The sequence below is a fragment of the Plecotus auritus genome (assembly GCF_963455305.1).
Source record: "Plecotus auritus genome assembly, chromosome: 6".
Taxonomy (NCBI): domain Eukaryota; kingdom Metazoa; phylum Chordata; class Mammalia; order Chiroptera; family Vespertilionidae; genus Plecotus; species Plecotus auritus.
This window is the reverse complement of record NC_137773.1, coordinates 29877480-29890317: the sequence shown is the minus strand read 5'-3', so window position 1 is coordinate 29890317 and position 12838 is coordinate 29877480. Positions and strand designations below refer to the sequence as shown.

At 42.1% G+C, this 12838-nt stretch overlaps 1 protein-coding gene across 13 annotated transcripts in view; it reads left to right on the top strand.

The window, feature by feature from the left end:
- Positions 1 to 12838, top strand: part of LOC308250372 (protocadherin gamma-C4) — a gene marked incomplete at its 5' end in the record, with an annotated part of 563663 nt that overhangs the window by 75944 nt on the left and 474881 nt on the right. Inside the window, one exon of one of the 13 annotated variants that reach the window (XM_080672934.1) lies at positions 403 to 2737. The exons of 10 other annotated variants lie outside the window; for them this stretch is intronic. In XM_080672934.1, the coding sequence (XP_080529060.1) occupies positions 403 to 2737 (2335 nt within the window). Of the gene's footprint in view, positions 1 to 402; positions 2797 to 12838 lie in introns of those variants that run through there. 2 more of the 13 variants (XM_080672936.1, XM_080672944.1) reach the window with 2 other exon arrangements.

The window sequence follows — 12838 nt, the reverse complement described above, 5'->3', positions numbered from 1 at the left end:
TATACTTATGAAAAAAGGAACTCATCAACCATTTTTCAATTAACAACAAATGAGCAGAATACAGTGATTTACTGCTTTTGGAAAGAAAAACACTTACCTATCTGCAGTGAGAAAGTTACAAAACGTCAAAACAAAAACAAAAACAAAACACCCTAACAAAATGGAAAATATGAAGACAGAATCATTTTACACTTACACATTCATGCGCATGGTGTCGCTCTTCACTGAGAACGTTTCCTCTAAGAACGTGCCTCCGCTTCTTCCTCCTGCAGAAAATTTGATATATAGTGGAAAACCTCTAGCGAATTCTCCCACGATAGAAGGCCGTAAAATTGGACCTTGAGAGTCAGTCTGAGGTAAGGTATTCTATATACTTCAGATATTTCTGAAGCTTTTTGTACCATGCTGTCTTCCCGGCGAGGAGGCCCAAGAACCAGACGTTTGCTGTTCTCGCTTTTGCTCCTCGCATCCTGGAAGACAGGAAGCGGCCAAGTCCACTACTCGGTCCCCGAGGAGGCCAAGCACGGCACCTTCGTGGGCCGCATCGCGCAGGACCTGGGGCTGGAGCTGACGGAGCTGGTGCCGCGCCTGTTCCGGGTGGCGTCCAAAGGCCGCGGGGACCTTCTGGAGGTAAATCTGCAGAATGGCATTTTGTTTGTGAATTCTCGGATCGACCGCGAGGAGCTGTGCGGGCGGAGCTTGGAGTGCAGCATCCACCTGGAGGTGGTGGTGGAGAGGCCGCTGCAGGTTTTCCATGTGGAGGTGGAGGTGAAGGACATTAACGACAATCCTCCCGTGTTTCCTGAAAATAAGAAAAGAATAATCATTGCAGAATCTCGACCTCCGGAAACTCGGTTTCCACTAGATGGCGCTTCTGATGCAGATGTTGGAGCAAACTCCGCTTTGACCTACCGAATTGATCCCAGCGATTATTTCGCTTTGGACACAAAACATAACCGTGAACAAACGTCTTCGTTATCACTTGTGTTGAAGAAATCATTGGACAGAGAGGAAATTCAGGAACATAGGTTATTATTGACAGCCACTGATGGAGGTAAACCCGAGCTGACCGGCACAGTTCAGCTGCTGATCACAATTCTGGATGTGAATGACAACGCCCCAGAATTTGACAAATTCATTTACAAGGTGAAAGTTTTAGAGAACGCATTTAATGGAACATTAGTGTTCAAGCTAAATGCCACAGATCCTGATGATGGTATAAATGGAGATATAATCTACTCATTTAGAAGGCCTGTGTCGCCTGCAGTATTGAATGCATTTATCATAAATCCCAACAGTGGAGAAATTAGGACAAAAGGTAAACTGGATTTTGAAGAAGAGAAATTTTATGAAATATCCATTGAGGCAGTTGACCAGGGGAATATTCCCATGGCGGGTCATTGTACCATTTTGGTGGAAATACTAGACATAAATGATAACGCTCCAGAAGTTACTATCACTTCTCTGTCACTCCCGGTGCCAGAGGATGCTCAGGTGGGCACCGTCATTGCCTTGGTCAGCGTGTCCGACCGTGACTCTGGCACTAACGGACAGGTGACCTGCACCCTGACACCGCATGTCCCCTTTAAGCTGGTGTCCACATTCAAGAATTACTATTCGCTGGTGCTGGACAGCGCTTTGGACCGGGAGAGCGTGTCGGGCTATGCTGTAGTAGTCACCGCGCAGGATGAGGGCTCACCTTCCCTGTCGGCCACCACCAGCGTGTCCGTGGAGGTGGCCGACGTGAACGACAACGCGCCAACGTTCGCGCAGCCCGAGTACACGGTGTTCGTGAAGGAGAACAACCCGCCCGGCTGCCACATCTTCACGGTGTCCGCGCGGGACGTGGACGCGCAGGAGAACGCGCTGGTGTCCTACTCGCTGGTGGAGCGGCGGGTGGGCGAGCGCGCGCTGTCGAGCTACGTGTCGGTGCACGCGGAGAGCGGCAAGGTGTACGCGCTGCAGCCTCTGGACCACGAGGAGCTGGAGCTGCTGCAGTTCCAGGTGAGCGCGCGCGACGCGGGCGTGCCTCCTCTGGGCAGCAACGTGACGCTGCAGGTGTTCGTGCTGGACGAGAACGACAACGCGCCTGCGCTGCTGCCGCCTGGAGCGGGCGGCGAGGGCCGCGCCCTATCCGAACTGGTGTCTCGGTCGGTGGGCGCGGGCCACGTGGTGGCGAAGGTTCGCGCGGTGGACGCGGACTCTGGCTATAACGCGTGGCTGTCTTATGAGCTGCTGCCGGCGGCGGGTGGTGAGCGCAGCCTGTTCCGCGTGGGGCTGTACACGGGCGAGATCAGCACGACGCGCGCCCTGGACGAGGCGGACTCGCCGCGCCAGCGCCTCCTGGTGCTGGTGAAGGACCATGGCGAGCCGGCGCTGGTGGCCACCGCCACCGTGCTGCTGTCGCTGGTGGACAGCGGCCAGGCGCCTAAGGCTTCGTCGCGAATGTCAGCGGGGGCCACGGACCCAAAGTTGGCGCTGTTGGATGTGAACGTGTACCTCATCATCGCCATCTGCGCGGTGTCCAGCCTGTTGGTGCTCACGATGATTCTGTACCTGGCACTGCGGTGCTCGACGCCTCCCACCGTGGGCGGGTGCGGGCGGGGGAAGCCCATCCTGGTGTGCTCCAGCGGGGTGGGGAGCTTGTTGTATTCACAGCGGAGGCGGCAGAGGGTGTGCTCTGGGGAGGGGCCGCCCAAGACAGACCTCATGGCCTTCAGTCCCAGTCTTCCTCCTTGTCTGATTTCTTCAGAGGGAACAGGTGAAAGAGAAGCAGATTTAGAACATTTGAAAGAGGTGAGTTCGTATGTAAAATTGTCTTTCTATTTTCGTCTTCCTCACAGTTTTTGCTTTAAGGTTAATCTTTAAGTTTTGGTTATTCTTTAAATTTTCTGGTCGTCGTTATGGTATTTAATGAGTGTTATTGACATATGAGTTTATTCGTCAGTCAGAAATCTTAAGTCAAAAACAGTTTTTCTGTATTCTTAATAGATGGTACATATTGTGTATGTGAACATTTGTAAGAAACAACATATTGTGAATACTTAAGCATTTAGAAAACATTAATTTAAATGAAGCTAACCACAATTTAAAAAATTTAAATCTATTTAAAACATTTATAATATACCCATATACATGTTTTAATTTAAAGAGTATAAAAACTTTTTATATGAACATCTTTTTAAGAGGTGCATTAAAAAACCAAAGCCTTGCCCTAGCTGGTTTGGCTCAGTGAATAGAGCATCAGCCTGCAGACTGAAAGGTCCAGGGTTCGATTCCAGTCAAGGGCACGTGCCTGGTTTTCGGGCTTGATCCCCAGTAGGGGGCCTGCGGGAGGCCACCAATCAGTGATTCTTTTTCATCATTGATGTTTCCATCTCTCTCTGCCTCTCCCTTCCTCTCTGAAATCAATAGAAATGTATTAAAAACCCAAACCAAAAAGCCTTGTGATGATCCCTCCGCGTTTTCCTCTATCTGGGCACATCAGCAGTTCCCTGTCAGGTTTTCATATCTGATGTGATTTTCCTTTCACATTTCTTTGGCACATGTATAAGCATTTCACCATCATAAAATTTTATATTATTATTGGATAAATAATACAAATCATGGACAATTATATACTTTTTTTAACCCTGGATAATGCAAATGCCAACTTCCCAACCCATATGCTGCTATTGTCATTTATTTTAATTCTACATGTATTTTACATCTTTAAAAACATCTTTATTGTTGAAAGTATTGCATATGTCCCCTTCTTCCACCCCCACATTGACCTCTTCTAGCCCGCCCCCCACCCCTACCCCAGGCTTTAACCACCTTATTGTCTGTGTCCATAGGTTATTCATATATGTATACAAGTTCTTTGGTTGATCTCTTTCCACCTACTCACCCACCCCTGCTTTCCACCTGAGATTCCACAGTCTGGTCTATGCTTCTATGTTTTTGGATCTATTTTGTTCAACAGTTCATTTTGCTCATTGTATTCCACATATGAGTGAGATAATGATACTCTCAAGATCCATCCATGCTGTTGTAAATGTCTTTTCTGATGACTGGGTAGTATTTCATTGTATATATGTACCATAAGACTTTTGTTTGTTGGGAGTTTTTTTAAGTACTGCTTCGATTTTGTTAGTTGTAATTGGTCTGTTTAGATTTTCTGTTTACTCTGGATTCAGTTTTGGAAAATTGTATGTTTCTAGGAGTTTATCCATTTCTTCCAGATTGTCCAATTTGTTGGCATATAATTATTCATAATATTTTCTTATAATCCTTTGTATTTATGTGGTGTTTGCTTTACTTCTTCTCTTTCATATATGATTTTATTTATTTGGGACCTCTCTTTTTTTTTTCTTAATGAGTCTGGTTAAATGTTTATTAATCTAGTTTATCTTTTCAAAGAACCAGCTCTTGTTTTCATTTCTCTTTTGTAATTTTTTTTAGATCCTATTTAATTTATTTCCATTCTTTTAAAAAAATTTCTTTATTGATTAAGGTGTTACATATGTATCCTTATTCTCCCATTACGCCCCCATCACCCCCACTCATGCCCTCACACCCCTGTTGTCTGTGTCCATTGGTTAGGCCCATATGCATGCATACAAGTCCTTTGGTTGATCTCTCCCCCTTACCCCCACCCTCCCCTACCTTCCCTCTGAGGTTTTTTTTTTTTTTTTTTTCAAATTTTTATTAAGGTATTATATGTGTACATATCTTACCATTGCCCCCCCCACCCCACTCCCATACCTGCCCTCACCCCCCAATGTTTTGCATCCATTGGTTACTCTTATATGCATGCATACAAGTCCTTCAGTTGATCTCTTATTTCCCCCACCTCTCCCTAACCTTACCGCTGTAATTAGACACTCTGTTTGATGCTTTACTGCCTCTGTAACTATCTTTTTGTTCATCAGTTTATAATGTTTTTCATTATCCCCAAATGAGTGGGATCATGTGGTATTTTTCTTTCATTGACTGGCTTATTTCACTTAGCATGATGTTCTCTAATTTCATCCAAGTGTCTACAAATGGTAGTAATTCCTTCTTTTTTATGGCAGCATAGTATTCCATTGTGTAGATGTACCATAGTTTTCTGATCCAGTCATCTGCTGATGGGCACCTAGGCTGTTTCCAAATCTTAGCTATTGTAAATTGTGCTGCTATGAACATAGGGGTGCATATATCCTTTCTGATTGGTGTTTCTGGTTTCTTAGGATATATTCCTAGGAGTGGGATTACTGGGTCAAATGGGAGTTCCATTTTCAGTTTTTTGAGGAAACTCCATACTGTTCTCCACAGTGCCTGCACCAGTCTGCATTCCCACCAGCAGTGCACGAGGGTTCCTTTTTCTCCGCATCCTTGCCAGCACTTGTCATTTGTTGATTTGTTGATGATAGCCATTCTGACAGGTGTGAGATGGTATCGCATTGTCGTTTTGATTTGCATCTCTCGGATAATAAGTGACTTTGAGCATGTTTTCATGTGTCTCTTGGCCTTCCTTCTGTCTTCTTTCGAAAAGATTCTATTTAGGTCCGTTGCCCATTTTTTTTATTGGATCATTTATCTTCCTTTTATTAAGTTGTATAAGCTGCCTGTAGATGTTGGAAATTAAACCTTTATCAGTGATACCATTTGCAAATATGTTCTCCCATACAGTGGGGTTTCTTGTTGTTTTGTTGATGGTTTCTTTTGCTGTGCAAAAGCTTTTTATTTTGATGTAGTCCCATTTGTTTATTTTCTCTTTGGCTTCCATTGCCCTAGGGGCAGTATCACTGAAAAAGTTCTTTTGGCATATGTCTGAGATCTTGCTGCCTGTGGATTCCTCTAGTATTTTTATGGTTTCCCGTCTTATATTTAAGTCCTGTATCCATTTTGAGTTTATTTTTGTGTATGGTGTAAGTTGGTGATCTAGTTTCATTTTTTTGCATGTATCTGTCCAATTTTCCCAACACCATTTATTGAAGAGACTGTCTTGACTCCATTGTATGCTCATGCCTCCTTTGTCAAATATTAATTGCGCATATTGGTTTGGGTCGATATCTGGATTCTCTATTCTATTCCATTGATCTATATGTCTGTTCTTGTGCCAGTACCAGGCTGTTTTGAGGACAGTGGCTTTGTAATACAGCTTGAAATCTGGTATTGAGATCCCTCCTACTTTATTCTTCTTTCTCAGGATTGCTGTGGCTATTCGGGGTCTTTTTTTATTCCAGATGAATTTTTGGAGAGTTCTTTCTAGGTCTGTGAAATATGCTGTTGGTATTTTAATGGGGAGTGCATTGAATCTATAGATTGCTTTGGGTAGTATGGACATTTTGATGATGTTGATTCTACCAATCTATGAACATGGTATGTTCTTCCATCTGTTTACATCTTCCTCTATCTCTTTTTTCAGTGTCCTGTAGTTTTCCGCATATAGGTCTTTTACCTCCTTGGTTAGGTTTATTCCTAAGTATCTTAATTTTTTTGGTGCGATGGAAAATGGGATTGCTTTTTTAGCCTCTCTTTCTGTAAGTTCACTGTTGGTGTATAGAAATGCCATAGATTTCTTGGCGTTAATTTTGTATCCTGCTACCTTGCCAATTCATTTATTAAGTCTGTTAGTATTTTGATAGAGTCTTTCGGGTTTTTTATGTACAATATCATGTCATCTGCAAATAAGGACAGCTTTACTTCTTCTTTTCCAATTTGGATGCCTTTTATTTCTTCTTCTTGTCTAATTGCAGTGGCTAATACTTCCAGTACTATGTCAAACAGGAGTGGTGAGAGTGGGCATCCCTGTCTTGTTCCTGTTCTTAGGGGAAATGGTTTTAGTTTTTGCCCATTGAGTATGATGTTAGCTGTGGGTTTATCATATATAGCTTTTATTATGTTGAGGTATGATCCTTCTATTCCCACCTTGTTGAGAGTTTTTATCAAGAAAGGGTGTTGGATTTTGTCAAATGCTTTTTCTGCATCAATTGATATGACTATGTGATTTTTATCTTTCAATTTGTTTATGTGATGTATCACATTTATTGATTTTCGGATATTGAACCATCCTTGCATTCCTGGGATAAACCCTACTTGGTCATGGTGTATGATCTTTCTGATGTACTGCTGGATCCGATTTGCTAGAATTTTGTTGAGGATTTTGGCATCTACATTCATGAGGGATATTGGCCTGTAATTCTCTTTCATTGTGTTGTCTTTATCTGGTTTTGGTATTAGGGTGATGCTGGCTTCATAGAAGGAGCTTGGAAGTGTTCCTTCCTCTTGAATTTTTTGGAATAGTCTGAGGAGGATAGGTTTTAGTTCTTCCTTGAATGTTTGGTAAAACTCCCCTGTGAAGCCGTCTGGCCCCGGGCTTTTGTTTGCCGGAAGCTCTTTGATGACTGCTTCAATTTCTTCCATAGTTACTGGCATATTGAGCTGTTTAGATTCTTCCTGATTGAGTTTTGGAAGGTTGTATTTTTCTAGGAATATGTCCATTTCCTCCAGGTTGTCCAGTTTGTTGGAATAGAGTTGTTCGTAGTATTTTTTAACAATCCTTTGTATTTCGGCGGGATCTGTTGTTATTTCACCTCTTTCATTTCTGATTTTGTTTATTTGGGTCCTCTCTCTTTGCTTCTTGGTGAGCCTGGCTAGAGGTTCATCAATCTTGTTTATCCTTTCAAAGAACCAGCTCTTGGTTTTGTTGATCTTTTGTATTGTTTCTTTGGTCTCTATGTCGTTTATCTGTGCTCTGATCTTTATTATTTCCTTCCTTCTGCTTACACTGGGCTTTTCTTGTTGCTCTTTTTCTAACTCTTTGAGTTGTTGGGTTAGGTAATTTATTACCCCTGTTTCTTGTTTTTTGCAGTAGGCTTGTAGAGCTATGAACTTCCCTCTCAAGACTGCTTTCGCTGTGTCCCATAGATTTTGGATTGTAGTGTTTTCATTGTCATTTGTTGTCATGATGTTTTTTATTTCTTCTTTGATCTCTCTGGTAACCCAGTCATGGTTTAATAGCATGCTGTTTAGTCTCCATGTGTTTGATTTCTTTGGGTTGTTTTTATTGTAGTTGATTTCCAGTTTTATGCCACTGTGGTCTGAGAAGATGCTTGATATGATTTCTATCTTCTTGAATTTGAAGAGACTTTGCCTATGTCCCAACATATGGCCTATCTTTGAAAATGACCCATGTGCACTTGAGAAGAATGTATATTCTGTGGCTTTGGGGTGAAATGTTCTGAAGATGTCAATTAATTCCATCTGGTCTAGTGAGTCATTTAGGATTGATGTTTCTTTGCTGATTTTTTGTTTAGAGGATTTGTCCAATGGTGATAGTGGGGTATTAAAGTCTCCTACTATGATTGTATTGCTGTCAATCTCTCCCTTGATATCCTCCAGGAGTTTTTTTTATGTATTTGGGTGCTCCTGTATTGGGTGCATATATGTTTACCAGAGTTATTTCTTCTTGTTGGATTGCTCCCTTTAGTATTATGAAGTGGCCTTCCTTATCTCTTGTTATGTCCTTCAGTTTGAGATCTAATTTGTCAGATATAAGTATTGCTACCCCAGCTTTTTTTTCAGTTTCATTTGCCTGGAAAACCTTTTTCCATCCCTTCACCCTCAGTCTGTGTGCGTCTTTTTTTCTGAGGTGGGTTTCTTGTAGACAGCAGATATATGGGTCATGTTTTCTTATCCAATCCATTACCCTATGTCTTTTGATTGGGGCATTTAATCCGTTTACATTTAAAGTTATTATTGATAGGTACTTATTTGTCGCCATTCCTATTCTTTACACCTGTGTTCCTTCTTCGCTTCCTATTTCTTTATTTTTTTTTTTTACAGCAGACCCTTTAGCATTTCTTGCATTGCTGGTTTGGTGGTAATAAATTCCCTTAGTCCTTTTTTGTCTGTGAAGCTCCTGATTTCACCTTCAATTTTGATTGACAGCCTTGCAGGGTACAGTATTCTTGGATTCAGACCCTTCCTTTGCATGACTTTGTATATTTCATTCCATTCCCTTCTGGCCTGATGAGTTTCTGTTGAGAAATCAGTTGCTAGTCTGATGGGGGTTCCTTTGTACGTAACTTTCTGTCTCTCTCTGGCCGCTTTTAAGATTCTTACTTTGTCATTGGTGTTTGCCAATTTAATTATAATGTGCCTTGGCATCGGTCTTTTGGGGTTCATTTTGCTTGGGACTCTGTGAGCTTCTTGGATTTGTGTGGGTTTTTTCTTCTCTATATCAGGGAAATTTTCTGTCATTATTTCTTCAAATAGGTTTTCTATTCCTTGCTCAGCTTCCTTTCCTTCTGGAACCCCTATTATGCGGATGTTGTTTTGTTTCGTGTTGTCCCAAAGTTCCCTTAGGCTCTCCTCCTGCCTTTTAATTTTTTTTTCTAGAAGTTGCTCTACTTGGGTATTTTTTCCCATCTTGTCTTCTAGCTCACTGATGCGGTCCTCTGCTTCTTCTAGTCTACTCTTGATGCTTTCTATTGAGTTCTTTACAGCAGCGATGTCATTTTTCATTTCTTCTTGGTTCTTCTTCATTTCCTCTTGGTTCTTGCTCATATTGTCGAATTTGTCTTCCATTCTTTTCAGCCACCTTATGACCATTTCTCTGAATTCTTTTTCTGGAAGGTTGCTTGCTTCCATTTCGTTTACTTCCTTTTCTGGTGATGCCTGCTTTTCTTTCATATGCGGGCTGTGTCTTTGTCTCCCCATGGTCTCTCTTCTCTGGGTGTCTGGTTATGTAGTTCTCTCTCTCCTGCATCGATTTAAAGGCACAAAATACAGCACTACCAGGTACAACACACAAGGCACTGAACAGAAATGTATTCACGATATTAATAACCTCCAATAAAGGTGACCATCAGAGAAAGGCAAATTAGGGGATAGTAGAGAAAGAAGAAGAGGAAAAAGAAAGAAAGAAGAAGAAAAAAAAAGGGGGTGTCAAAATGAAATTGGGAAAAGGGAAAAAAAAGAAGAAAAAAAGTAAGAGAGACAAGAAAGAGACTAAGAGAGAAAGGGAAACAGACTATATATATTGGGGATAAAACTCCAATAGAACAATCACTTATCCCAGCAAATGCCAGCAACAAGTACCTGGGGATTAATACAAACTACAACACCAACTAATATTGAGTGAGGCAAGGGAAAACAGAAGCACTAAACAAACAAAAAAATAAACAAAAGAAGAATAAGCAAAACAATCTCACAAAAAAGCATAAAAATTCGATATAATCTACATTCAAGCGAACAACAACAAAAGGACAGAGAGAAAAACAATTCTTTGGATAGTTAAGACAGCGAAGAGAGAGGTGTGTATGGACTTGGAGCAGGGGATTGGAGATTAGATATGTAAGTAGGGTGAAATTTTAAAAGGGGGTAAATAGAAAGAATAGGGAAAATCTAAAGCAGGAAAGGGGTAAGATAAACAGGACACTGAAAAGGGAAAAGTGAGGAAGAGAGTGATGGCATAAAGGTAGATTTGAGATAGAGTAAAATGATGCTAAAGGAAAGATAAAAATAGAATGTAGAACATTAATCCCAAAACAAAATGAAGAGAAAATATAATGACACTTAAAAAAAAAAAAAAGATAAAATAGCAGTAGTAATAATACGGATTGAAAATAAAAATGTAATAATTAAAAAGGTAAAATCAAGTGAGGAAAAAAATTAGTTTCTTGAGTAAAAGATGCAAAAAATGAAAATAAAAAAATAAAAAATAAAAATAAAATGTGGAGTAGTGAAGGTCATTCACTTCCTCTGTTGTTCTGTTTGGCACGCCTGTTTCTCAGTCCGGACAGTATTGCAGTTCCCTGCGTTCCACTGCTCTTCAGTGATGTAAGCCAGTCCTGATTTTAAGCAGGCGGTGTGTCTTAATTCGTATTCCTTTATTTTTGATTACACAAGAGTCAATTTGTGATTCAGCCCCTGGGTGGCAGTGTTTCTGGATTGACTTCCGGGTTTATCTATGGCCTCTCTAGGGAGTGTTAGAGCCTTCTTTCCCTGTGGCACTCACTACCGGTTTGTGGGAGTGAGCTGCCTCAGAGCTGGCTCTCCGATGGTCACTCCCCGCTCCGATCCCCAGGTTCCAGAAAAACAACTTTCCCCTGCAGTCTCCCAGGGTGTCCCCAACTGGGTGAACCTATGAATTGGGCTTAGTAATCAGAAGCAAGAATTTCAAGAGGAAAAAGCCCAAGTGTGCGCACTCCGTGGCTGCGCGTAAGTCTAGCACACCCCTGAAATTCTTAGGGTGTCCCTGCACTTCAGATCAAAATGGGTTGCTTTTTAGAGAGCCCTTCTGTTAGCAGCTCTGAGGACCCCCTTCCACATTCACAGATCACGCCAGCCCCAGCAGCCACGGATTTTTCTAGGCACAGACTTCCCTGGTCCTCCAGCTCCGCAAAACGCGCGTTCCTCTCTCGCGCTGGGACAAGAGACCTCACCTTATCCTAGGCGAAATCTGACCTTTCCGTGGTGGAGTGTAGAGCTCCTCTGAACCCGTGTGTTTGCACCAATTGGGGAGCGTTGTTCTGGGGCTCGCAGCTGTTCCGTGGGTGCCGCAGTTGTGGATTCTCAGGCTTCCGATAAGCTCCACTTTCCGGTTCCAGATGGCGGCGACTCCGCGTCCAAGCCCGCAGCTCCGGGAGGGGACCCAGCCGCAGTGGGAGCTGCCAGGTCAGGGGAACCCCGTCTAGCAGTCTCCCACCTTCTTCTGGAGTTCAGCTGTCCCCCAACTTGCCAACAAACACTCCTAGTGCGACCCTCAGCTGTTCTTTCTTTCTGCTCCGGGACAAGGCTCGGAACACGTCTGTCTATTCCGCCGCCATTTTTCCAGCCTCCTCCTCCCTCTGAGGTTTGACAGTCTGATCGATGCTTCTCTGTCTCTGGATCTGTTTTTGTTCATCAGTTTATGTTGTTCATTATATTCCACAAATGAGTGAGATCATATGATACTTATCTTTCTCTGACTGGTTTATTTCACTTAGCATAATGCTCTCCAGTTCTATCCATGTTGTTGCAAATGGTAGGAATTCCTTCTTTTTGACCACAGCATAGTATTCCATTGTGTAGATGTACCACAGTTTTTTAATCCACTCTTCTGCTGATGGGCACTTAGCCTGTTTCCAAATCTTAGCTATTGTAAATTGTGCTGCTATGAACATAGGGGTGCATATATCCTTTCTAATTGGTGTTTCTAGTTTCTTGGGATATATTCCTAGAAGTGGTATTACTGGGTCAAATGGGAGTTCCATTTTCAGTTTTTTGAGGAAACTCCATACTGTTCTCCACAGTGGCTGCACCAGTCTGCATTCCCACCAGCAGTGCATGAGGGTTCCTTTTTCTCCACATCCTTGCCAACATTTGTCATTTATTGATTTGTTGATGTTTGCCATTCTGACAGAAGTGAGATGGTACCGCATTGTCGTTTTGATTTGCATCTCTCGGATAATTAGTGACTTTGAGCATGTTTTCATATGTCTCTTGGCCTTCCTTCTGTCTTTGAAAAGTTTCTATTTAGGTCCATTGCCCATTTCTTGATTGGATTGTTTATATTCCTTTTGTTGAGTTGTATGAGTTCCCTGTAAATGTTGGAGATTAAACCCTTATCAGTGATAACATTGGCAAATATGTTCTCTCATGTAGTGGTCTTTCTTGTTGTTTTGTTGATGGTTTCTTTTGCTATGTAAAAGCTTTTTATTTTGATATAGTCCCATTTGTTTATTTTCTCTTTATTTTCCATTGCCCTAGGAGCAGTATCAGTGAAGAAGTTCCTTCGGCATATGTCTGAGATTTTGCTGCCTGTGGATTTCTCTAGTATTTTTATGGTTTCCCATCTTATGTTTAAGTCCTTTATCCATTTTGA